This window comes from Babylonia areolata, chromosome 30, assembly GCF_041734735.1.
Source record: "Babylonia areolata isolate BAREFJ2019XMU chromosome 30, ASM4173473v1, whole genome shotgun sequence".
Classification (NCBI taxonomy): Eukaryota; Metazoa; Mollusca; class Gastropoda; order Neogastropoda; family Buccinidae; genus Babylonia; species Babylonia areolata.
This window is the reverse complement of record NC_134905.1, coordinates 8927749-8955666: the sequence shown is the minus strand read 5'-3', so window position 1 is coordinate 8955666 and position 27918 is coordinate 8927749. Positions and strand designations below refer to the sequence as shown.

The window sequence follows — 27918 nt, the reverse complement described above, 5'->3', positions numbered from 1 at the left end:
AAGTTTACTGATTATATTTGTTTCTTGTGGTTGAATGATGGAGTGTGTACTGCTGAATAATTTTCTTGAAAGAGTGAATGGGTAAAAATATGATAGTGAAATACACTATTTTAAATAAAATTAAATGAAAATTATGACCTTTTTTTGTTTTGTTTTGTTTTTGAAGAATGTACTTTTTTCTCTTGATAAAAACCTCAAATCGTTTCCCCTCATATCCCTACATCTGTCTCCTTCAAAAGGCCATCAAAGGAAATTATGACGAGAATCCTTCAAACACTCAACATCCAGTTATTATTTATGGCTGTTTATCTAGAAATATAGATTATTATCTGATGTTTTATTAAAGAAACAAAAAGCATATGCAACAGCAAGAATGCTTCAAACGCTCCAAATTCTCAGTAATTATTGTGGCCGTTTCTCTGGCTACAAAGACTAATAACATATCGGAGAGGAATCGTGGCTTGGTAGGGAAAATATTAATAATGCTTATAATACAAATGATGTTTTGTCAGAGAATTAATGGGGCATGAGAGGTGAAACTGACTGCAAAAATATCATGATCAATATGTCTTTATTGTCCAGTTAAAAAACAGAAAATTGTGTCTTTGGTCACCACAGCTGTAGCTGTAACAAAATAAATTCAAAACATCAAACTTATAACAGATACGTATTCACAATCCACATTATAAATTCAGCATAAAACCAGTTAGGTATGTGTAGTTAAAACATTTTTCACATAAAGAAAAAGTTTCATCAGTACCAATATTCTTATATGATTAAAAGTTCACCTGCACCCACACACATTCTCTCTCTGTGTTTATATATATTTTTTTATATACACACAATTGTTCATGCTTTAATTAAAAAAACAAAAACAACAACTGTCAAACAACAAAGTTTTTGTAATTATGTACAGTCTTTTATATTATTTCATAAGCTTCCTGATATATACAACTGTTCATGTCCCATAAAAATTAATTTTCTTTAATTTTCTTTACATACAATTCTTCATACAATATATATATATATATATATATAGAGAGAGAGAGAGAGAGAGAGAGAGAGAAAAGTTCGTATAATAGTGTAGGAAATCAAGTGCATGTGACAACAACCCTTCTGTAATTTGAAATATAAACACTTCAAAGACTGCAACTGAAGGCCATTTGTATTCTCTTTGTGGGAGAGAGCCAATTGTATGCCTGATATCACTGCAGATATATATATATATATATATATATATAGAGAGAGAGAGAGAGAGAGAGAGAGAGATGAATTATAGCTCTATATGTATTAGCTCCTAAAACCCTTTAAAAATCCAATTGAAAAAGGCAGGCACACACCTCACTTCCTGGGCATAAATATATTCATCATTAAAGTACAATACTGATAATACAAACACTGCTTTTCTTGAAAAAAGATTAACTGACAACTATACAATAATTGCCATCAAGACAAACAAAAAAGTTCAAACATGAACTATACCAGAAACAAGGACACAAATGCAGAGAAAAAAGAAACATTGTGGCTGCTGTTTCTTGCCTTCAAAAGCATTACCTATTTTTATCCTTCAAAGCATGCACACACACTGAATCTTTTTTTCCCCACAATCCTTCTTCATCAACGCAAAACAAAAACAAAAGTTTTTTTTTTAATTATCACAGAAAGAAGCCTCACTCATCATTCTTATGCACTCACAAATATATATACTTACACAATATACACACACACAAATGCACACACACACAACACTTGACACCAACAAATGCACTCACACACAACACTTGACACACATTCACAGACACATAAACACACACACAACACTTGACACCCATTCACAGACACATAAACACACACACACACACAACACTTGACACCCATTCACAGACACATAAACACACACACACACAACACTTGACACCCATTCACAGACACATAAACACACACACACACACAACACTTGACACCCATTCACAGACACACATAAACACACACACACAACACTTGACACCCATTCACAGACACATAAACACACACACACACACAACACTTGACACCCATTCACAGACACACATAAACACACACACACACACAACACTTGACACCCATTCACAGACACATAAACACACACACACACACACAACACTTGACACCCATTCACAGACACACGTAAACACACACACACACACAACACTTGACACCCATTCACAGACACACATAAACACACACACACACAACACTTGACACCCATTCACAGACACACATAAACACACACAACACTTGACACCCATTCACAGACACACATAAACACACACACACACAACACTTGACACCCATTCACAGACACACATAAACACACACACACACATGCACACGCACACGAAAACGAAAACACACACAAGCGAAAACAAACATATACACCAAATACAAATGTAACAACAAGAATACATCTCTAATTTCAGTCTATACCCTGTCGAAAGGAAAGAGAACATGAGATCCATCCAATTAAGCTGTAATGATTGCACAGCAGTCTTCCAAATAAACATTTTCACTCCTCTTCCACTATTCCCATCAAATAACCCTTCCTTTCAATCTGAAGGTCCTGGGTATGAATCTCGTTAACGGCGTCTGGTGGGTAAAGGGTGGAGATTTTTCCGATCTCCCAGGTCAGCATATGTGCAGACCTGCTAGTGCCTGAACCCCCTTCATGTGTATACGCACGCAGAAGATCATATGCGCATGTTAAGATCCTGTAACCCATGTCAGTGTTCGGTGGGTTATGGAAACAAGAACATACCAAGCATGCACACCCCCGAAAACGGAGTATGGCTGCCTACATGGTGGGGTAAAAACAGTCATGCACATGAAAGCCCACTTGTGTACATACGAGTGAACGTGGGAACTGCAGCCCATGAAAAAGAAGAAATAACCCTTCCACATTTTGCATACATGCCTTCTGTTGTGGAGAAGCCTATTTCTTATGGAAAAAATCATTAAAAAATCAACAACCGGTCCTGATGTCCTGGATCGGGGGGAAAAAAAGGCAAGGTGGGAGAGGGGTGGGGGGAGGGGCACGTTTTTTTTCACAGGTGGACAAAACTGAAGGCAGATGGGCAGTATGTGGAAAGTCTGTTCACATATATACAAGTCCATGAGGAGTGGTGGGTGTACTTCAAAAATTGTTTCTATCACTATTCATTTTTCACATGCTACTTTGAAGCTTGATTGGGTTTATATGAAAGTTAGGCAGCTGTTTAAAAAAAAAAAAAAACATTTTAAAATATCTTATTTTATTTCATAGTGCAGCATATATGGACCAGTCCACAGGCTTTGACACCTCCTTGAAATTGAAACTGAAAACCAAAGTGGTGGTCTAGTGGTTATACACCCACACAGGAAATGAGTCACATCTTCATCACCCCAATCATTCATCACCACTCACATACAGGAAACAAAATGTTCCAAAATTCTTTTGCACAAAAAAACAACGAAACAAAACAAAAAACAAGAAAAAAACAAAAAGAAATCTCTTGTACAGATATGTCTACCCCAGAATCTGACAATCAGTTCCACAGCCCCCCAAATCCTGAACAAACAACTGTTGTAAGTAAAATCACATCACAGTTCCATGTCTGGGAATACTGCTTCCTGTAGCTCTGAGCTTGTCACACAACTAACCATGACACACACTGACTTTGGCTTTGGCAGTGTACCACACGCCATCCTCTTCATCAACACTCAAAGCCTTTTCAGTGTAGTTCTCACAAGCATTGCTCTTCATCACCATGTTGGTTTGCCTATTCATTTCATGACCTTCCTATATTTCAAGTTCCAACAGAGTGCTGCTGGCACAAGTGCATCTAAGTTGCCATGTGTGATTTGTTGTTGTTGTCCGGAACAGTCACCCATTTTCGTAATGCGGTAATATTGTTTTGGTTTTCAGGAACAAATATGGACAAATGGGAATGGTAGGGATGTCTATATTTGATTTGGTCTTGTCTGATTGAGGCCAGTTCAAAACAACTTCCATGTGCAGTAACTTACTGTCTTAACTCAACAGCTGTCGTGGATTTTTGACTATCTTTTCATGGTGTGCTGGATTGTATTATGTTTGTGTTTATTATGAGACTGTGACAGCACAAATCAATTCCCATTTGGATTAATAAAGTATATTTGATTTGATTTGATATGATTGTTCATTTGAAGAGATTCTTCCCTCACAGTGCCTCCAGCTCAGGTCGAATGGCCTTCACGTTGGGTCGCCGCTTCTTGAGGTGGGTGAGACACCTCATGGAAATGTCGTACAGTTTGTCAATGATGCCGTCCGCCCATGTGCCGGCTGACTGGTCAACGTAGTCGTGGATCTCTGCCGGGTCCTCCACGTTCTCCATGATGTGGCTGGTCAGCGTCACCTCCTCTCTCTGGCTGTCTTGGGCCGCCAGGCCTCAACACACACACACATACTTTGAAACATCACAAAGGGACAGCTTTATCCTAAAATGACATTCACCATGACCAACTGGGGCACACTGAATCCTGTCCTGTGCAAATTACTACCCCGCTTATGTGGAGAAATTGAAAGTAGGTGCAGCTGGTGACCTCTCTTTGCATATTACCTCCCTTCTGTGTATCTATGCAGCACCCTTTTTTTTCAGCAGACATTTTCCTTTCCTGAACCTGTGCAGCCTTTTTTATTCTCACATTTTCTTGCTTTCAGTAGTTTCATTGACTCTCTAATGTTGCATGTGATCATATCTTTCAGTATGGCATAAGACTGGCTCGTTGAGTGTTCTGGCCAAAAAAAAAAAGAAGTCCAGATGGCACTCCATTCTTGGGCACTTTGTTCCTTTCCTTTCTTTTCCGCATTTGTGGGCTGCAAATTCCATGGTCCCTCCTTTTTTTTGGGTGCTCCAGAATTTGGGATTCTTGACTTTGCGGTCCCAGTCTTCCCATTTGAGCCCTCAGTACACACATACAGGTAGGAGCCGGTTGTGGGGTTAAACCCCCCCTACCTCTGATAGACCTAAAACCTGCATCTTCCCGTCATCAGTCCACAAAGCTGCTGAGGGAGGGGGATGGAGGGAAAGACAGATACAAGTGATGGACTGACAACTTTGCAGAATGGATGCACATGAAAACTTACTGCGGGACCCAGGCTTTGACACACGAAAGACCTGGTGAACAGTTCTCTGCGCTATGCAAATGACTTCACAGAGTAAAGGGGGAAGAAAAAAAGATTTATCTTTTGCATGCAGATACACATAAAAAAAAACTCATGAAAAGAGGCACCAAGGCTGAACTGGTTAGGCGTTAGACTTCTGATCCAGTGCTCACCAGTGATCAGGGTTTGAAGCCTCGTTTCAGCATGGTGTTGTGTCCTTTACCTACGGCACTGTACTCTGATTTTCCTCACTCCACCCAGGTGTGAATGGGTACCGGACTTCAGGTGGGGAAGGTGAAAACTGTGGATTGCAGAAGGAAAGGACTGGGTCCAGCCTTCCTATACAGAGCCCCACACACAGTGGACATGAATTCACTGCCCCGATGGCTGCAAAAGGCTATGGAACCTTTTTTTTTTTTTTTTTTTTTTTTTTTTGCTGCCCCATCATCTGCGCCGTTACAGTGGCATTACTCCCACGCCGCTCATTTAGGTTCCCCCATACACGGCCACACCCGGGTTCGTCCGTCACAGTTCCATCATCAGCAGTCCACAGGGAACCATCGATGTTAGGTCGCCTGGAGGCCACACACCAGAGGACACCCTGCACTGCTGCTGAGTCACTTCGGTGGTGTTCAGTGGTGCCTGTTCTGTTTTAACGTACTTAGGACACCACCTATTAAGCCCCCTACTAACGACAATAATGGCTTAGTTGCAGAGCCAGACTGAGTGAGCGTCCCTCCCAGAGTGGAGACCGCCACCACGTCCCTCCAACAACAGCCCCCCATGAATCTGCGGACACTGACGACATTGACAGGACTCACCCCAAGCACGGAAGTGGAGGGGTATTGAAACTGAGGTCACCATGAGAGCAGGGCATGAAAGGCCACAGACTTTGGGACTATTTTGTTTATATTGATGACGATGAAGAAGGAGGAGGATGACAATGATGATGATGATGTTGCTATGGAGGGCCATTTTGGTTTGGGACTGCGTGACAAGGCTGTACTCTACGCTTCCTGTCATAATGATATCCTGGTGTTAACCAGGCCCGAGAGATACAGACACTTGCAGTGTTGGTCAGGTAATTAGAGCAACACACCCAAAGACGCATCCTTGAAGTGGATGACACTTGACTGTATGGTCCCAGTCTCCCCATTTAAGCCTACAGCACACTCAACTCTGGGTAGGAGCCGGCCACGGGCCGAAAAACCCAGCTATGGAACCTTTAATCTTCACTTATATGACACATGAAAATACATGGAACTCACCTGTGATCACCTCTAGCAGAACGACGCCAAAGCTGTAGCAGTCCAGTTTGGTGGAGACATCAAAACTCATGGCTTCTGGAGCCAGGTAGGCGGGGGTTCCTATGACAACGCTCGCCATGGCAATGGTTTTACTGTCACCTGATGGGGCCGACACCACAGTCGCGAAATCTCCAACCTGGGTGAAGTAAGAAAAGTAGGTCATGACATAAGTCACTGTGGCACTGCCATCTGCTACCCTTGCTTTTTGTTAATTCTGACTGCCTTGTATTGTACTGAACTGTACTATAATTGTAGCGTAGTGTATTGTACTGCACTGTATTGTATTGTACTGTGAAGTGTTATACTGTATTGTATTCAATCACTTTTTATCACAACATTTCTTGGTGTGAAATTCAGGCTGCTCTCCCTTGGCAGAGCACGTCAACACAGTGCAGTACCACTTCTTTTTTCTGTTTGCAAGCGTATTTGTTTTACTGTCAAAGTGGATTTTTCTACAGTATTTTGCCTGGGACAACTCTTTTACTGCCATGGGTTCTTTCATGTGCACTAAGTGCAAGCTGCACATGGGACCTCAGTTTATCATCTCATCTGAATGATGAGTGTCCAGACCACCACTCAAGATCAAGGAGATGAGTGTAGGATATGAACCAGTGTGCTCAGATTCCCTAGCTGCCTAGGCGAATGCATTATCATTACTGTTTAAAATATGTGTCAAGTAAACCAATTTTCCATGAAATCAAGTGGTTAAAAATTCTCTGCATCACAACTAATTCCAGGATTTCCAGTCTTTCCTCAGCTTCTTCTTAGTGTGTAAACCTTTGAAAAATGAGGCCAGTCTGATCTTTGTTAAAAAACACCATTTTGACAAAATGTGTATGCTGATGACTTTGGAATTTCCATCAGCCTATGAGTCATACAGTGCAGACTGAACAAGCTCAAGGGATGTAAACAATCTTTAAACATTCTAGAAGACATGAAGAAACAAAGTTGGTCGTTTCCCTTTAAATATCAACCATGACTTGCTGATACAAATTGGACATGAGAGATACATCCTACAGGCATAGGACAGTGCAACAAAAGGGACATAAGTCTCACGTCCCAAGGCAAGCAACAGGTTAAAACAAACCTCTTTCCAGAATAACTCCTCCCTTCATTATTTTTCCATCCACAGTATTTTATAGCCATCTGTCTACATGTGTTTATAAGTGTTGTCTTTCATCCCTTTGTTTCACAATCATGCATGTATGTGAAAATTGGTTTCTTTCTGCACATAATTTAGCACTATATGAATACAGTTATTATTGTTGTGGCATCACTATCTGACATTTTCCTTTTATAACCACTTTTCTTTCTCTCTCTCTCTCTTTTATAACCACTTTTCTGTGTGTGTGTGTGTGTGCGCGCGCGCGGAGAGAGAGAGTGTGTGTGTGTGTGTGTGTGTGTGCGTGTGCGTGTGTGCCTTCATGCATGCTGAAATAAACGAATGTGTACTTATCTAACTCTAAATCACCTTGTAGTGAGCAGACAATAAACCAGTGAGAAGAATTCAAAAGATTTCATTCTCTTCTTTCTTTCTATGCTCCCCCCCCTCCCCCCCTGCCCCCCCCCCCCCAAGGCCTGGCTAAGCACGTTGGGTTATGCTGCTGGTCAGGCATCTGCTTAGCAGATGTGGTATAGCGAATATGGATTTGCCCAAATGCAGTGACGCCTCCTTCAGTAAACTTTCTTTCTACTCTTTTGCCACCAAGTTTCTTTTTTTTCTTCTTTTTTTTTTTTGCTGCCCCATCATCTGCACCATTTCAGTGGCATTTCTCCCACGCCGCTCATTTAGATTCCCCCATTCACGACCACACCCGGGTTTGTCTGTCACAGTTCCATCATCGGCAGTCCACAGGGAACCATCGATGTTAGGTCGCCAGGAGGCCACAAGTTCTGATTCAACGTACTTAGGACACCACCTACTAAGCCCCCTACTAACGACAATAATAGCTTAGTCGTGGAGCCAGACTGAGTGAGCATCCCTCCCAGAGTGGAGACTGCCACCACGTCCCTCAAACAACAGCCCCCCATGAATCTGCCGACGCTGAAGACACTGACAGGACTCGCCCCAACCACAAAAGTGGAGGGGTATCAAAACTGAGGTCACCATGAGAGCAGGGCATGAAAGGCCACAGAGTTTGAGACTGTTTTGTTTATATTGATGATGATGAAGGAGGAGGAGGATGACGATGACGATGTTGCTATGGAGGTCCATTTTGGTTCAGACTGCGTGACAAGGCTGTACTCTATGCTTCCTATCACAATGATATCCCTGTGTTAACCAGGCCCAAGAGATAGACACTTGCAGTGTTGGTCAGGTAATTAGAGCAACACACCCAAAGACGCATCCTTGAAGTGGATGACACTTGACTGTGTGGTCCCAGTCTCCCCATTTAAGCCCACAGCACACTCAACTCTGGGTAGGAGCCGGCCATGGACCGAAAAACCCACCTCCGCTGGGATTCGAACCCGTGTCCTCCCAGCCGTCAGTTCGTGACGCTAACCACTTTGCCATGGCGGCTGGTGTCTGCCACCAAGTTTCTACATGAAAAACACTCCACAGCAACAAATATTTTACACTTGACGCTCTCAGTCACACGAATCAATTCGTGTCAAAACAACGCAGTGGCGTTGTTCACTTTAAACTTGGTCAAGGGGGGAAGTTAGTCAATTTCTTATTGTGCAGGCAAGTTGGCTGAAGATGTCAAGCTTTGTTTCAACGAGAAAAAAATGGTCTCTTTAGCATGACCCCTCAATTTTGACTAGAGTCACTTACAACAGTGAACTGTCTAAAGTTGCCTGTAGTGGTGAAAGAGTCATTTTCTCCTTCTTCTTCGTTCATCGGCTGCAACTCCCACATTCACTTGTGTGTACACAAGTGGGCTTTTATATGTATGACTGTTTTTTACCCCACCATGCACGCAGCCATACTCCGTTTTCAGGGGTGAGTCAATTTAATTTCAATGACCAACCTTGGCGGTGAACTCTGAGTCCAGCAGAATGTTGGCGCTCTTGATGTCACGGTGCACGTAGCCGCTGTCATTAAGGTACTGGATTCCGCTGGCTGTCCCCTTCACGATCTTCAGACGCATGTTGGCTGACAAGGGTGGTGTCCCTTGCAGTCGGGCCAGGCGATCCTCCAGAGACCCGTTTGGCAAGTACTGGTACACCTGGATTAATAGCAATGATGATAATAATCATGAAGATTAACGCTCACACCTCCAAAGCAGGGAGCTTGTGGTGTTGGCAACAAAAAGTTGCACATGTATAAACATGTATGCATCAAGTACACCCAGCACAAACATGCATGTGCGCACACAAACACACTTTCCCCCACACATGACCAGCCACACTCCCCCCCCCCCGCACCCCCCACACATGACCAGCCACACTCCCCCCCCCCCCGCCCCCCCCACACATGACCAGCCACACTTCCCCCTCCCCCCCACACATGACCAGCCACACTTCCCCCTCCCCCCCACACATGACCAGCCACACTTCCCCCCCACACATGACCAGCCACACTTCCCCCCCACCCCCCACACATGACCAGCCACACTCTCCCCCCCCACACACACATGACCAGCCACACTCCCCCCCCCCCCACATGACCAGCCACACTCCCCCCCACACACACACACACACACACACATGACCAGCCACACTCCCCCCCCCCCCCCACATGACCAGCCATACTTCCCCCCACACATGACCAGCCACACTCCCCCCCCCCCTCCCCCCAAACACATGACCAGCCACACTTCCCCCCACACATGACGAGCCACACTCCCCCCCCACCCACCCCCACACATGACCAGCCACACTTCCTCCCCCACACACGCATGACCAGCCACACTTCCCCCCACGACCAGCCACACTCCCCCCCCCCCCCCCCACATGACCAGCTACACTCCCTCCCCCCCCCCACATGACCAGCCACACTTCCCCCCACACATGACCAGCCACACTCCCCCCCCCCCCACACACACACATGACCAGCCACACTCCCCCCCCACACATGACCAGCCACAGCCACACTTCCCCCCCCACACATGACCAGCCACACTTCCCCACACACATGACCAGCAAAAGTTCAAGAAGCACAACAGTCAATAAGATGGTAGGCAGAATGAAAGAGGTGTGCTCTGAGAGACGTTTTAAATAACTGATCTGGTAAATTCACATGACAGAATGAGAAGAGCAGTTTCTTTCTTTATTTGTCTATTTTAATTTTTTTTTTTTAAAAGGAAAGAAACAAGGAGTTTAGGTGGAAATAAATCCAGTGGCCCTGAGTGACATTTCTGCAATAAATTTTGGGACAGGTAGTAGAGGTGAATATAAACACTTAGTTAAGCTGTAAGGACTTTTTTTTTTATCCTGTGCACTTACACAACATACAGCCATCCACACCACATACACACACAACACGCACAACACACACAACACGCACAACACACACAACATGCACAACACACACAACATGCACAACACACGCATACCACAGCCCCCATTCTACAAATACCTTGTGATCATAAACACCCTCACCCCCTACATCCCCATCAAAACACACAACACTCCTCTGCAGTGACCACAACCCATAGCAACAAAAGTGCTGTCTTGTGGCAAAATTCTGTTGCAAAAATCCACTAAAATAAGTACACAAACATATATGCATGCACTCATGGTCTGACCAAGCGTGCTGGGTTATACTGCTGGTAAGGCATCTGCCTATATGTGGTGTAGCGTATGTGGATTTGTCTGAACGCAGTGAGGCCTCCTTGAGAAAATGAGAAACTGAAACACCAACACCCTCCCCCCCACTTTCCAATTCCTTCCCCCCACTCCCCACCAACACCCACCCACCAGACACTGGGACGGCCCATCGATGCTGTAGCCCAGAAGATGCACAACGTTGTGATGGCGGTAGGTGGACAGTGTCTTCACCTCGTTCTCAAACTGCTTGATGAGGTCCTCTTGCTTCATCTGACCCGTCTGCTTCAGGTACTTGACAGCCACCTTGAAGCCGTTGTGGAACTTGCCCAGGTACACCATGCCAAAGCCGCCCGAGCCAATCAGGTTGCCACCTGTTGAGTCGAGTTCACACACACAGGGGACAAGGCCAGTTAGCTGATTCATACAGGTCAGGTCATTAGATGTGCTACTGGTAACCTGTAATCCAGTACAACCTGTTCAAGGTTGGGTTGCTGGCGACTAAACCAGCACTCCCACCGCTCCCTTCCGGGACTGGTGAGGCGGGTGGCTAGACACCCTTATGGAACTAAAAACGAGATCCATAAAAGGGCGTCTGCTCAGGAGAGCCACCGATGGCCATCTAGCTCCACTGTGCTGTGTGCATGCCACACGCAGTTGGCCCCCGGGGTGTGTCTACCCATGCATGCGAAGTCTGGATCCGGCAGAATCTGTGGAAGAAACCTATCGGTTCAACGGAGAGGAAGGCGGTTACAGCAACGCACTGTGGAGTGCAGAGAGCAAGATGAGACACTGAAAGGATATCTTGGTCATCCACTGCATCCGTGCTCATCCTCCAGTCGTCTCGACTTAGTCTTGCCACTGGAAATTGGTAGACCCGGATGAGAGAGTCAGGTCGACGTTGCGCAACTCCTCTTCACTTTAAACAAACTCATCGCGCAAGTCATCAGTCATCCTTAATGACCTTTCATCCTTCATCATTTCATCACCCCCAAGTCCTGTGGCGACAGGCGAGCGACGAAACGACAGGTGTGGGTACACTGGCAGTCGCAGCCGCAGACCTGCACGCAGGCGGCTCAGGCCATAGGGTCGTTCTTCATCGACAGGAGCAGCGATGGAGCTCAGCAGCCGTCTGAGCGTCTGAGCAGCCCTCTTTAGGAATGCACTGCTCACCTCCCTGGCATAAGGAAGGGGCTAGAAAAGGTGCCCTAAAAATTGCCTGCTCCATATCACCCTGGCCAGCATACCGCGGCTGGTGGGGCCCCTACATCAGCGGTCGAAACAAAAAGAAAGAAAAGAAAAAAACAAGGATCGTTCCTCTCACCATTGGTGCTTGGAACATACGGACTCTCCTGGACAGAGATGATGCGGACAGACCCCAAAGGAGAACGGCACTAGTTGCATCCGAACTCGCCAGATACAACATCGACATCGCAGCCTTGAGTGAGACTCGGCTTGCAGGCGAAGGCGAGCTCTATGAATGTGGATCTGGTTACACCTTCTTCAGGAGTGGACGAGGAAGCGAAGAGCGACGTGAGGCTGGCGTTGGTTTTGCAGTAAAAACAGCACTTGTCAGCAAGCTAGCTTGAATCCCAAAGGGAGTCAACGATAGGCTTATGACCATGAAACTCCCACTGGCATCTGGCCAGAAGCACCTCACCATTGTCAGTGCCTACGCCCCAACCATGACCAACCCAGATGAAGTGAAGGCGAAGTTCTACGAGGACCTTCACTCTGTCATTGCTGCTATCCCTGAAGCAGACAAGCTCATCATTCTTGGGGACTTCAATGCTAGAGTTGGCTCTGACTACATCTCCTGGGATGGAGTGGTTGGAAAGCACGGCGTGGGCCACTGCAACCCAAATGGATTGCTTTTGCTTCAGACCTGTGCAGAGCATGAACTGCTGATAACCAACACAGTTTTCTGCCTCCCTACCCGCAACAGGACGTCATGGATGCACCCTCGCTCAAAGCATTGGCATCTCATTGATTACGTCATCGTCAGGAAAAGGGATAGGCAAGATGTACGTGTGACAAAGACCATATGCGGCGCCTTGTAGTCTCGAAGCTGAATATTCGAATTCAGCCCAAGAGACGCCCCCAAGGCCAGAAGGCTCCAAAACGGCTCAACATCGCTAAGCTGAAAAACATCACCATCAAACAGACCTTTGTGGAGCTGCTGGAAGATCGTCTGGAATCTGCCTCTCTGGACAACCAGAATGTGGAGTCTGACTGGAGGACCCTGCGCGAGCTGATCTATAGTACAGCTTCAGAGACCCTGGGACCCATGACCAGAAAGCACAAAGACTGGTTTGATGAAAACTGTGATGAAATCAAGCAGCTTCTGGATGAGAAACGCCGTCTGCATCAAGCCTACCTGAGCAACCCAAAGTCCACATCAAAAAAGGATGCGTACAATGCCATCCGCAGGACTGTTCAGCAAAAGTTACGTCAGATGCAGGATAAGTGGCTGAGTGACAAAGCTGATGAGATCCAGGGATATGCTGACAGGCACGATATGAAGAAGTTCTATGATGCCTTAAAAGTAGTCTACGGCCCCACATCCTCAGAATCATCCCCCCTCCTCAGTGCAGATGGGAATACCTTGATCACCGAGAAGCAGAAAATTCTCGAATGCTGGGCTGAGCACTTCAACAGTGTCTTAAATCGCCCTTCCTCCATAAATGATGAAGCCATAGACCGTCTCCCACAAGTCCCCATCAACGAAGCACTGGACGATCCGCCAACACTTCTCGAGACCCAGAAAGCAATCCGTCTGCTATCCAGTGGCAAAGCACCTGGCTCAGACTCCATACCAGCAGAGGTCTACAAGGATGGAGGCACTGTGCTGACTGAGAAATTCCATCAGCTGTACTCACTCATGTGGAAAGAAGAGACGATCCCCCAGGATTTCAAAGATGCATCTATCATTCACTTGTACAAGCGAAAGTGGAACCGGCAATCCTGTGATAACCATCGGGACATTTCCTTGATCTCCATCGCAGGCAAGATACTTGCCAGGATCCTACTAAACCACCTCACAGCACACCTTGACCAAGGTCATTTTCCTGAGAGCCAATGTGGATTCCGGAAAGAGCGCGGAACAACCAACATGGTGTTTGCTGCAAGGCAGCTGCAAGAGAAATGTCAGGAGCAAAATGCTGATCTGTTTTCCACCTATGTCGACCTCACTAAGGTCTTCGACACCGTGAGTAGTGAGGAACTGTGGAAGATCATGGCCAAGTACGGATGCCTTCGGAAATTTATTTCCTTGGTCAGCCAATTCCATGAAGGCATGCAGGCTTGAGTCCAGGACAATGGCGAAACATCTTCTCCTTTTCCTGTCACAAATGGTGTCAAGCAAGGCTGCGTCCTGGCTCCAACACTGTTCAGTCTCATGTTTTCTGCAATGCTTACTGATGCCTTCAGAGATGGCGATGTTGGAATCGGCCTAAAGTACCGAACAGATGGCAAGCTGTTTAACCTCAGAAGGCTTCAAGCAAAAACGAAGGTCATGACAGACATCATCAGAGACTTTTTGTTTGCTGATGATTGTGCCCTCAACGCTGGATCTGAAGCTGACATGTAACTCAGCGTTGACAAGTTTGCCACTGCCAGCAGGAACTTCGGCCTTACCATCAGCACAAGGAAAACTGAAGTTCTCCATCAGCCAGCCCCAGGGAAACCCCACGTTGAGCCCAACATCACAGTCAACAGTCAGAGACTCAGTGCGGTGGAGCGGTTCACATACCTTGGCAAAACACTGTCACGAAATGCGACCATCAACGATGAAGTGAACGTCAGGATTGCAAGAGCAAGCGCAACTTTTGGTAGACTCTATGTAAATGTCTGGAACAGAAGAGGCATTGGTCTTGAGACCAAGCTAAAGGTCTACAGAGCAGTAGTTCTCCCCACACTACTGTACGCCTGTGAAACTTGGACAGTGTACCAATGACATGCCAAGAAGCTGAACCACTTCCACACAACATGCCTCAGGAAGCTACTGAACATCAAGTGGCAAGACAGGACCCCAGACACGGAGGTGCTTGCAAAAGCCACCCTTCCCAGCATCTTCACCATCCTGATGCAGTCCCAGCTTCGCTGGGCTGGACACATGGCGCGCATGCCAGACCATCGGCTGCCCAAAAGGCTCTTCTATGGCGAGCTGCAACAAGGGAAGAGATCACACGGAGGTCAGAAGAAGCACTTCAGAGATACTCTGAAACTCTCTCAAAGCGTTTGATATCAACCCTGACTCCTGGGGGGAATCTGCAGTGGACCGTGACAAATGGCGCGCTGCTGTGCACAAAGGCACCAAGTTGTGCGAGGCCAACAGGACTGCTGCAGCTGTTCAGAAGAGGCAGGCCAGAAAGTCATGGGCAAACAAGCTCCCTGACAATGATATGCCTGTCTTTGTCTGCCCCAACTGTCAGCGAACATTTCGTGTGCAGATTAGACTATTCAGCCATCTGCGCATTCACAGATAGATTCATGAGCATCCCCCCCCCCACCACCACCACCCTCCCCCGATCCCCAAGCTGGATGACAATGATGGTCATCATCAATCTCGATGGACACACACCACACCCACATGGTGGACAGTGATGGGAATAATCATAACTAGCATCACTACCAACAACAACAAAATAACGCACGATCCCATGATTCATACATGGTGGACAGTGATGGGAATAATCAAGCACAGCATCACTGCTAACAACAAAATAACACACAATCCCACCCCACTTTGGTGAAGTGATGGTAATGTGCCTGACTAGGAAGCTAGTGTTAACAGGTTCAAGTCCCAGACTAACGGGCACAACAGCTGAGTGGTTAAAGCATTTGACTTTCAATCTGAGGGTCATGGGTTCAAATCTCAGTTATGGCGCCTGGTGGGTAAAGGATGGAGATTATTCCGATCTCCCAGGTCAACTTGTGTGCAGACCTGCTTGTGTCTGAACCCCCTTTGTGTGTATACACACGCAGGAGATCAAATACACACGTTAAAGATCCTGTGATCTATGTCAGCATTTAGTGGGTTATGGAAAGAACAACACACCAAGCATGCACACCCGCGAAAACAGAGTATGGCTGCCTACATGGCTGGGTAAAAACGGTCATACACATAAAAGCCCACTCGTGTACATATGAGTGAACGTGGGAGTTGCAGCCCATGAATGAAGAAGAAGAAGAAGAAGAAGTAGTCCCAGACTGGGATTTTCACTCCCTGGACCATCCCTGGAGAGGTGACTGGGTACCAGTCTTTCAGGTGAGGTGACACACTGAGGTCAAGTGTGAAGCATGGAATGGGTTGTCCCTGGCTAAATTTTGTAGAAAAATCCACTTTGATGGGAAAACAAATATACTGGTAGACAGTGGAAAAGGTGATGCGGTACTATGGCAACCCCCCCCCCCCCCCCCCCCCGTTGAGAGCAGCACAAATTTCATACAGAAAAATGTGACAGAGAGTTATACAATTCAGTACACCAACAAAGCAATAATATCTACAGTAATAATTAATTGATTACAATGATAATGCTGATAATAACTTTGTTTTTCCTTTTTCATTTTCTTAAAAAAATTCACACCTTGTACATGTTGATGAACAAAACACTAGCAAAGCAGTCATCACCAAAACAATCACACAAAGCAGTCATCATCACCAAAACAATCACACAAAGCAGTCATCACCAAAACAATCACACAAAGCAGTCATCACCAAAACAATCACACAAAGCAGTCATCACCAAAACAATCACACAAAGCAGTCATCACCAAAACAATCACACAAAGCAGTCATCACCAAAACAATCACACAAAGCAGTCATCACCAAAACAATCACACAAAGCAGTCATCACCAAAACAATCACACAAAGCAGTCATCACCAAAACAATCACACAAAGCAGTCATCACCAAAACAATCACACAAAGCAGTCATCACCAAAACAATCACACAAAGCAGTCATCACCAAAACAATCACACAAAGCAGTCATCACCAAAACAATCACACAAAGCAGTCATCACCAAAACAATCACACAAAGCAGTCATCACCAAAACAATCACACAAAGCAGTCATCACCAAAACAATCACACAAAGCAGTCATCACCAAAACAATCACACAAAGCAGTCATCACCAAAACAATCACACAAAGCAGTCATCACCAAAACAATCACACAAAGCAGTCATCACCAAAACAATCACACAAAGCAGTCATCACCAAAACAATCACACAAAAGTATTTCCTTTCAGACTGACAGGAGCCAACAAAATAAGAGGCAGTCAATACTGTACATATAGTTATCAAGGCAAAACTTTACAAGCTTTCATATATACTATTGTATATACATGAGGTGATTAGTAATTAGATATATCAAAAAGGTACAAAGAGATATGATAATAGAAATAGCAAAATAAAAAACACAATATATACCACAGCAATGCTACCAACAATCAGGGAACATTAACAGTAATTATACTGATAATAAAAATAACATGCTCATCTTGATGATGTTCATGTAAAAAAACCAACCCAAGCAATCCTCCTAAACAGTAATGCTGACACTGCTCTTACAAATACTACTATCACAACAACAATTAGTATCACTGATATGACCCATGCAGAGGAATAGCACCTATAAAATTCAAATGAAAAACAAAAACTGATGATTGAAAAAAAAAAAAATTAAAGGGCAAATAAAGTTATCCTTTATATGGAGATATCTTTCTATCACAACAAAGCAAATTCTAATTGGAGAATAGCTGTCTAAATCAGTTCACAAAGGTAAAATGCTCAAAAAGTCTCTCAGAGAAATTAATACCTGTCTGTCTTATAATCCCAATTATTTAAGATGTATAACAAAATTCTGTAGAACTTTTCCAAGCACTCTTTACATCTGACTACGCAGTATAACCTACAACGACACCAACTTGATTTACCAACTTTCAAAACACAAGAAAAGAGAGAGAGATGTTACAATCAATCACCAATGACCTTCGTCTGCACTGACCTTTCTCCAAGGGGTCATCATTAAAGTTGTTGGTGACTCCGCCCAACATGGCGTAGGGGATGGTCTGAATCTCTATGTCAGTCAGACCTGCCCACAGTAACAGTAACAACTTGTTTCATGACCAGTATCATAATAATAATGGACATTCATACAGCATGCTTTTTCCCCCAGAAATACTGCTATAACGCTTTACATTTCATTCTCCCCTCCAGGTGGAGTGATGGCCTTGAGGTAACGCATCCACCTAGGAAGTGAGAGAATCTGAGCGCACCGGTTCGAATCATGGTTCAGCCACAATATTTTCTCCCCCTCCACTAAACCTTGAGTGGTGGTCTGGATGCTAATCATTCGGATGAGACTCTGTTGATTCTTCTTTACAACAGGGATTTTTAATAGCCTGGTATCAGAAGTGGAATGAAGGTGAAGAGTTGGAATGTACACTTCAAGGAGGTCAGAGAGGTAATGAGGGCCAAGAGCTTGAGAGTGCAGAAAACCTCAGAGCAGAAAGCTTGTATTCAATTCTTTTTGAAACAGGTAGCCAGTGAAGAGAGTGGAAAAAAGGAGTAACATGTTCAAATTTGGGAGGCTCTGAATACGTTGAGCAGCACTGTTTTGAACTCTCTGAAGTTTATTAAGTGAGGTTATTGGAATGGCAGTATCAATATCAGTGTATCTTTTTCATAAGATTTTTCATTACTGTCATTTTGACAATGCAAAATGAAATTACATATCAACAAATGAGAATGACAAGTGAATGATATTATATTGATAAGCAAAATAAAATAACTGTAATAGAAATCAGGGAAATCAATAAAGTAGAAAACCAAACAATAACATAAAAAGCAACAATATGAGAAAATATATACACAACAGAATAAGAAATACATGTGTAATAATCTGACGTATGGCAATGCATGAAAATCATCAAGAAGAATCATAATAGCAAATTATGTTCATGTCCATGTTACTAAATAAGGAGTAGGCCGTTATAATCTTCCATTCTGAAGTCTAAACAACATATTCCATTAGTATGTTCTTACAACAAGAACATATAAAAAACATCTTATTATTTGCAAATTGTCCTAGTGCATGTACTTTCTGTAGCAGCTGTGCTTTAATTAAGTTTTTGTTTTGTACGTTATTTACTATTTTTGTGTTTAAACAATAAACCAGATGAAATTTGCATCATTATTTCACACAAAACCTCTTGCAGTCTTGAGATTTTCTTTTTTAATTTGATTAGCTTTTATTGTGAAAAAAACCCAACATGTTTTTATGTGTTGCTGAATTGCTGGTACATCCTTACCGATCCAAGCCTCCTCCTTGTCTTCCTCAGCAACAGACGTCTGTCGCTCCAGGTGAGACAGGACCAGCCCTGCCTGGTTCATCACCGATTCCCGGGCAGAGCTGTAGTACGACATGTTCTCACTGATGGTGTTCAACTCCTCCGACATCTCGCTCAACCCTCCACACCATGGGGCCACCTCTTCTTCCTTCTTCTGACACGGTTGTTGTACAATGTCCGTCTCTTTCAGATGGTCAAGACATGTGTTGGGCATTACGGTTTGTGCTGGGTCGTTGCTAGGTCTGTCGTCAGGCATATCCAGAACTTCGGAGGCAGGTCGTGGAACTGGGCCCAGCTGGAGAAGGTCGTTGTGGAGGTAGTCAGCAGCAGTGAAGAATTCAGTGTGCGTCAAGATGGTGATGAGGTGATGGATGCGAGCATTCTGTAAAGGTCATGAGATGGTTGGGGGGGAAATTAATTCCAGTTTTTTCACATGCACACATGTATACTTGATACACAAAAACACTACTACTTGATACACAACACTACACATATGCACACATACACACCACACAAGTACACACACACAAATACACTAAACAAATAGAATATATGTACACAAGCCTGTACATGTAAGTATGCATATAAAAACCATGCCCTTATATCTATAGATTTCACACATTCCCACAAACAGTGAACACACTCTCCCTCTTTTATATTCTCTCTCTCTCACTCTCTCACACACATTCATCATATATGCATACATTACACAAACACATCCACACACAAACTCACAATGGCAAAAGGTTCTCTCTCTATCACACACACACACACGCGCATGCAAACTGACACCACACACACACACACAGATCTCACTTTTGTGGCCCAGTCCATCAGGACCTTCTGAGTGGGACTGCTCCCCACTCCAGCCCTCTGTCCCATCAGAGCGAACACTGCGATCTGTTGGTGTGTGTACCTGTGACATACAGAATACTTCATTATCTCCAAAGATAAATGAATCTGTGATGTAAAACACATAAACTATATGCAAGAATCACAGTCATTCAACAGCTATATATGATAAACTACAGCACAGTTAAATTACAACACAGAACAATTCAATGTGTATGACACACACACACACACACATGTGTACACATATGTATATAACACATGTACCTAATACATATACATACACACACACACGTGTGTGTGTGTGTGTGTGTGTGTGTGTGTTCTTATCTTTATGTATCCTTGTCTCCCTGCCTTACTCATTGCCTGTCTGTCTGTTTGTCTGTGTCTCCCTCTCTCTGTGCCTCTGTTTCTGCTGATAAATTTAGATGTTATGAGATGTGTGGGTGGGCGAGTGAGGTGGTGAATTTCTATGAAATGTCTATATTATCATTATATTTCCAGTAATGCAATATGTTAATACTAATAGCTCACATATTGCTGGTGGTGATGATTACAGTGGAGTGTGAGTGAGTGAGTGAGTGAGTGTGTGTGTGTGTGTGTGTGTGTGTGTGTGTGTGTGTGTGTGTGTGAGACTTTATGTGTGTGGTTCAATTAACCAGTTCAGTGCCAGAGAATTTTGTAAAAAAGTGCTCTCCCCTTGCCAGGGAATTTTGAGGATTCAGGGGTAATAAATCACAAAAAATTCTAGCACAAAAGCTATGGGTGATACAGAAAGAAAGTAAACGTTTTTGTGAAGAAAAATGAGTGTAGATTCTGCTTCTGGGTTCCCTTACCCAATCAGGGTGATTGTAGATAACTGTTCAGGCATGTAAAGTCAAAATAATGATTTTTATGCAACAAAAAAGTCTATTTCCACCTCTATATAATAACATCTATAAAGAAAAGAAACAGAATACAGCAAGAAGTAGCATGCCTATTGTCAGATTATACCTTCAGAAGAAATTAAAACAGGCTATAAGTTTATAAAAGCAAATCACAGCTCTGCAGACATGTAAGTAAATCACTGTCCCAACAATGACAAAGGTGGGTAAAGTCAATGTAAAAGATCAATCACGGTCTCAGAAACTGAGTTGGCAAGCTTTTTGACAGCTAAGAGCATTTGGGAGTGAGAGGCTGAAGTTCTTTGATGACATTCACTCCTTTCAAGTTGCACGTGGGCCGATTAAAGTGTCTGTTGTGCATCCAGCTTGCCACCTCTTCAAACATGTCAACCCTCTGATTCAGCGGAAAAAAAGCGTGAAAAACAAAAAGTACGTGTTTCACAACCAGTGCAGGTTCCACCCTGCCTTTCGTGAAAATTGTGGAACATTGGTGGTTGCCAATCCTACAGTCTGCATTGAAATGTAAGCACACTCATTCCTAAAAGCCACGCCCCCTTCATGAACTCTGGCTGACATTCGACCTATTGTCTTACATCACTCCTCTCCCTCTCTTCCCCTTCTTCCAACACTCGCCACTCGTATTCTGTCAGTCATAGCCACTTGTTCAAAAAAAGCTGTCTGATGGACTGAATTACCATAAAATGGGGCTGTCAGTTTCGTCACTGTCATTGGCAATCACCTTCGTTTTCAAACCAATCATCAGACAAGAGAGATCCTTCTCCATCACAAAATCTGTCCATGATCACAAGCAGAGCTTTCAGAATTGTGTAAATCTGCTGACTGACTATTTGCATTACTGGATACAGTTTTCAACGCATTTTTTTTGCACATGATGCAACCCCCTTTTCCACACGCGTATCATGTGGTCAGATAGCAAATTATTATCCAGTAGAAAGAGGTCTTCAACCTGATAAATGTTTATTTAAATAGTATTTTTATAATCCAGACACATCAAACTAACTGTCCAGAGTCTGTTTATGTGAATTGAACCAAACTCCAATGAAGGAAAAATCTGAATATATTCCGGACATCAGTGGACGTCTTATAGGCACTCTACTGGTTAAGCAATTATGTGGAGATATTGTGCATATAAATTCATAATATACAGATAATAAAATATACATCCATACATAAATATACATAATATATACAATACAAAGGAAATTTTCTTCCTAAAATTACGTTTAATTACACATACTTAACCATGACCCACTAGTGCAGACTCCGGCAGGGGTCTGACATTCCTGTCCTGTGCAAACTACTACCCGCCTATGCGGAGAAAACGAAAGTAGCTACAGCCAATAACCTCCCTAAGTAGGTTACCTCCCCTGTGTATCCCTGACTAGCACCCTGTTTTTCCGGCAGCCATCTTGACTCCTGTTCCTGTGCTCTTCATACGGCTAAGTTTAATTTTATAAATATACATCCATACGCCACCCCCACCTCCTCCAACACACATAGTTATCTATCCATATATACACATGTATTGATGTAACACACATACACACACACACACACTCATACACACACACACACATAATACACACACATTTATATATATATATAGACAGAGATAGAGAGGCACAGATAGAGCCAGAGAGATGGATAGATATAGCTATATAGATATGGTATGATCTCTCTCTCTCTAATGTCAGCTAGTGTCAGAGTAAACGAAGTGGTTTGCTTGTATTTGTCATTTTGTGTCTGTATACACTCGTGATAAAGGTGTCCCAATAGACTTTTGCCTGCTCTGTGAACTTATACACTTATTAAATAAGTCTGCTGTTAAATAGCCCTTGGAATCATGGTCACGATAAAAGTAGTGACAAAAAAGGAAGTTATCTGTGTGTGTGTGTGTGTGTGTGTGTGTGTGTGTAATGTGTGTTGCGAGTCAGTGAACCAAAACAAAATGTCCCTTGTATAAGTTGATAATATAAGATATTGGTTCTGAGGTTGCCACACTGTGTCAGTCTAAAACATCAACAAGTAGTAGTAGCAGTAGTACAGGGACTGGCAGTCGTCTGCCTAGACCTCTCGGCCTTTTTATGTCCCCATCGAATCTTCATCTTCACTTCTTCCATTTCTTTTATTTATTTATTTTCATCTTTTGTTTGTTGTTGTTGGGCGGTGTACGCAAGTACACTTCTACAAGAAACTTTGTTTTATTCATCGTAGTCCAAAAATTTTTCTTTTAAGATGATGTTGTTGTCAAGGAGATTTTTGAACGTGTTAGTATTTTGTGCCAGTTTAACTTCGATTGGTAGTGCATTCCATGTTTGTGCAATTCAGTTAGCCAATGAATTTTTTCTGATGTTGGTGTTGCAGTGTTCTAAACAAATTTTCTTTACTGAGTTCCTTGTACTAACATAGTCAGACATTCTAAAGATATGTTTTGCATTTACATCATTTATGTTATTTAATATCTCATAAGTTTCAATCAAATCTCCTCTTACTCTTCTACGTTTCAGTGAATGCAGATTTAAGTATGTAAGTCTTTGTGTTTTGCATTCTTTTAATAATTTCATTGCTCTTCTTTGGACCCTCTTAAGGCATGGGTGCCACACAATATTACCATATTCCACATGCGATCTAACTAATGCTTTATATAAATTGAGAAATATATCTTTGTCTAAGTAACTGAAGGCTCTCTTAATTACACCAATCATTTGATTGGCTTATTTATAATATTATCAATATGTGTATCAAAGGAAAGTTTATTGTCAAACATTATTCCTAGGTCTTTTTCACTATGGCATTTCTCAGTATTCTGTGTCAAGTTTTCTATTTTCATGTGGTAATTGTTATTTGGATTTTTTTTACCTATGTGCATTACTTTACAATTTGAAACATTAAAATAAAGGTTCCATTTGTCAGACCATTCTTGTAGTGTATATAAATCAGTTTGTAATGTGTGACTGTTGCGTGCATCACCATAAATTTTAGTGTCATCTGCAAAAAATTTACACATACTTTGTATACAGTCAGGAAAGTCGTTTATATATATTGTGAAAAGTACTGGTCCAAGAATACTGCCCTGTGGAATACCACTGATTACGTTTGAACAAGCTGACTTTTCTTCTCCTATCTTAACTAATTGTAATCTACCTGTTAAGAAGTTTCTTGTCCAGTTCAGTAAGTTAACAGTAATACCATACGAGGCTAATTTTAATAACAGTCTTTCATGTGGGACAGAATCGAATGCTTTTTTGAAGTCTAAATAAATTATGTCAATAGATTTACTGCTATCTGTCATTTTAGTCAGATCTTCGATTACTTCTAATAGTTGTGTTATACATGATCTATTCTGTCTAAAGCCAGGCTGACATTCTACATAAAGGTTATTTATTTTCATTTGTGAAATCATTGCATATGTAATAAAAAAAATTCTAAAATCTTACTCACTATACATGTCAGGCTCACTGGTCTATAATTACCTGGTTCTTGTTTTGACCCTTTCTTGGAAATAGCTGTTTCTTCAGCCATCTTCCAGTCATTTGGTATGGAAGCACTTTCAAGTGACTTATTATAGATGATGCTCAATGGAATAGCCAACTCTTTGCTCAACTCTTTTAGGAGCCTTGAAGGTATTTGGTCTGGTCATTGTGCTTTATATGGGTCTAAAGCTTATACTTTATTTTCCACTGCCATAGGGGTGACCCTTAGATCACATACATTAATATTTCCCGATCTGGAACTTTCTCCAAGGTTTGGTAAATTCGTAACAGTCTCTTTCGTAAAAATACTTGCAAATAAATTATTTAAAGTTTTTGCTTTTTCCCTGTCTGTTTTTGCTAAACTACCGTCTTCTTTTTTCAGTACTCCTATTCCCGTTCTTAGCTTAGTTCTTTCCTGTACATACTTCCAAAACATTCTTGGGCTATATTTGCAGTTTTTTGCTATGTTTCTTTCGTACTCTTTTTTTTAAATGTTATTTTATAGCTTTTTTAATGAGTTTACAGCACTTATTCCTTTCTGTTACATAACATAAATAGGAGTAACCTGTTTTTGTTCTTAAGAACCGCTTATATAGTTTATATTTCTTTTTGATGCCTCATTATTTTTCTGTTCATCCATAAGGGTTTTGATTTCTTTTCTTGTCTACCTGTAATTTTAGGTATAAATTTATCCACAGATTTAAGTATTAGTATCTTTAAGTCATCCCTGCACTTGTTAACATCTTGTTCCTCCATGTATGTCCAAACTCCAATCCATTTTATTTATTGTTTCTCTTATTTTATTATAATTTCCCTTTTTTAAGTCAAATTTATACTTAATTTCTTCTTTTAACTTCACCATTGAAATATGGAAATGGAAAACCAGAATGTCATGGTCACTCTTTCCTAGAGGATCTAGGTGTTTGATTTCACTTACCAACCTGGTGTTGTTCACCATTACTAAATCTACAATGCTAGGTCTTTGACCTATTCTATTTCTTGTTGGTCTTGCCACTTTTTGAGTCAGGAAAGCATCTCTCAGACATTCTATAAAATTATTATCGGAAGGGCCTGTCCATGGACCATCCCATTCTATAGCTGGGTAATTAAAATCACCCATAATACAAACTTTGTCAATTCTTTAGATTTTATCAGTTCAAATAACTTTTCAATATTCTGTTCTGATGAATTTGGACTTTTATATATACATCCAATTAATACTTTCTCATCATTTGCACTTTTAAATTTACACCATACACTTTCTTCAAAAGCAGACTTGCTTTGAATAGAATATTCCTGGGCTTTAAGTGATTTGTGAAAGTACAGGGCTACTCCTCTCTTTTCATTTGTATTTGTGAAAATATTGTAATTAGGGATACTGCCATATTCTTTTACATTGAAAAAGTATCTTTGGTTTTTTGGATTTGTTTCTGTTAGGCCAATAATGTGCGGTCTCATCTCATTGACTCTTATTTTAAATTCTTCTAACTTACTGGATAGGCTATCTACATTACTATACATTATAATACAATCACTAGAGAGAAGAAAATCTTTACTGCTATTTACAGTCAGTATGTTTTGTGATTGTCGTCTCTCCTTGTTTTGGTCATTTGTCCCATTGCCCTTTCCCTTGTCAGTAACTGGTCGGTCGTCAGTCTTCGTTTTTTTTTTTTTTATTTGTTTGTTTTTTGTTGTTGGTTTTGTTGTTTTTTAAAAAACTATTTTGCCATTTCTGTTTACCAGATCTTTTCCCCCTTTGGTCATTCTTTCCTTTTTTTCAGTCAGCAGTTCTTGGAATTTCCGTCTCTCTTTCAGTGTCAAGTCATTATTTATGTATACTTTTTTCTTGGGGTCACTGATTTCTTGGTTTGTGTGAAATGCTTTTTTCATTCTTTCTTTCTTCTTATTTTCTGATGTCACGGTCACTTTTAACAATATGGGTCTATTTCTCCCTATTTTACCCAGTATGATAGGGTTTGTGAGCTCTTCTTTGTGTATTGTCACCTCGCATTTGTCCATGATCCTCATGATTTCCTTCATATCGTTTTCTTTCCTTTCTTCTGCAGTCAGCTTGCTACTTTCAGTCAAATTCACTATCACTATGTTGTTCTCCCTTTTTTCTTTTTCCTCTTCTGTCAGCTTTCTGTCTACAATTTCTTCAATCTTCTGTTCCTGCTTCCCTCCCCCAGTTTCTCTTTCTATTGCTTCCAATCTCTGGCAGAACATGTCCATCATTTTGTCAAGTTTTGTCTCTAATCTGGTCAAGGACAAGAACAACGACATGTTGGACAACAACAACTACTACTCATACTCTTAATACTACCACCACTGCCACATCATTCACAAGCACTACAACATGTAACACAAAAGTTTATTCTTGTAAATTGTTAGTTCCCCCTTATGTCCACAAATCTTATATTTCATGACTAAAGAATCTAACTTTAATTCAAATTACTTATCACACTTCATTTCAGTTTCTTCAATCACTAAATTGATCTAATTAAGCACAGATAAATCGGAACGAGCGACAACCCCACCCAAGAAACTTCAAATACTGACTCTACCTTTTCTCGGCATTTTCGTCGTCTGTCTCTTCGAGTCGTAAGGGGATTGCGGCTGCCATCTTTTCCCACAGGCCGCCTGGGTCGAGTAAAGTAGATAGTTTCACAAATGCTCTATGCGGCATATGTCGAATAAAACTCTCAAGAGTTAATACCACCATGGCTGCGAATTTTCAAACTGCAGACAGAATTGTAGTCGCTGTCGTTGACACTTGGTTGATCAGTCGACTTTCTGTTTCGTGTGTAAATGTTTACAACAAGGAAGTGGGAAGGAAAATCTACGTCATCAATGCGGTCTACCAATCAGCGTGTGTGTTTTGACGTGCATCGGCGCGACCGACAATCATAGACGAGTGATTATCGTTGACGTCTGAGTTTCGGTGCATCCGGTTTTATGCTACAAAAACATATAATGTTGAAAAGAGAAGAAAAAAACCAAACAAAAACAACAACAAAAAACAAAACCGCTACACGTACAGATTTTTTCTGAGCACGTGTGTAGAGAGTATGATACGTATTATGGCAACTGAACCAACACCGCCTCAGCCACATCCCACTGACTATTTTTTACGCACTGCACTGACTTGTCCACAC

At 42.3% G+C, this 27918-nt stretch overlaps 1 protein-coding gene across 1 annotated transcript; it reads right to left on the bottom strand.

The window, feature by feature from the left end:
• Window positions 1-554: 554 nt before the first annotated feature.
• LOC143275625 (interleukin-1 receptor-associated kinase 4-like) lies at window positions 555-27611 on the bottom strand. The gene is made up of 8 exons (XM_076579873.1): window positions 27328-27611; window positions 20350-20449; window positions 19495-19915; window positions 18189-18275; window positions 11329-11549; window positions 9438-9635; window positions 6427-6601; window positions 555-4441 (listed from the first exon to the last, which is right to left on the bottom strand). Exons 1-8 carry the CDS (start codon window positions 27483-27485, stop codon window positions 4215-4217), a joined length of 1587 nt encoding a protein of 528 aa, XP_076435988.1. The 5' UTR covers window positions 27486-27611; the 3' UTR covers window positions 555-4214.
• Between the last annotated feature and the right edge of the window lie 307 nt (window positions 27612-27918).

Bases quoted from the DNA above. Each gene is read 5' to 3' on its own strand.
- LOC143275625 (XM_076579873.1), bottom strand. From the start codon at position 27,485: ATGGTGGTATTAACTCTTGAGAGTTTTATTCGACATATGCCGCATAGA. The intron at 9,636-11,328 runs GTGGGTGGGTGT...CTATTAATCCAG, and splicing joins ATGGGCCGTCCCAGTGTCTG to GTGTACCAGTACTTGCCAAA. The intron at 6,602-9,437 runs GTTGGTCATTGA...TACTTCACCCAG, and splicing joins ACTCAGAGTTCACCGCCAAG to GTTGGAGATTTCGCGACTGT.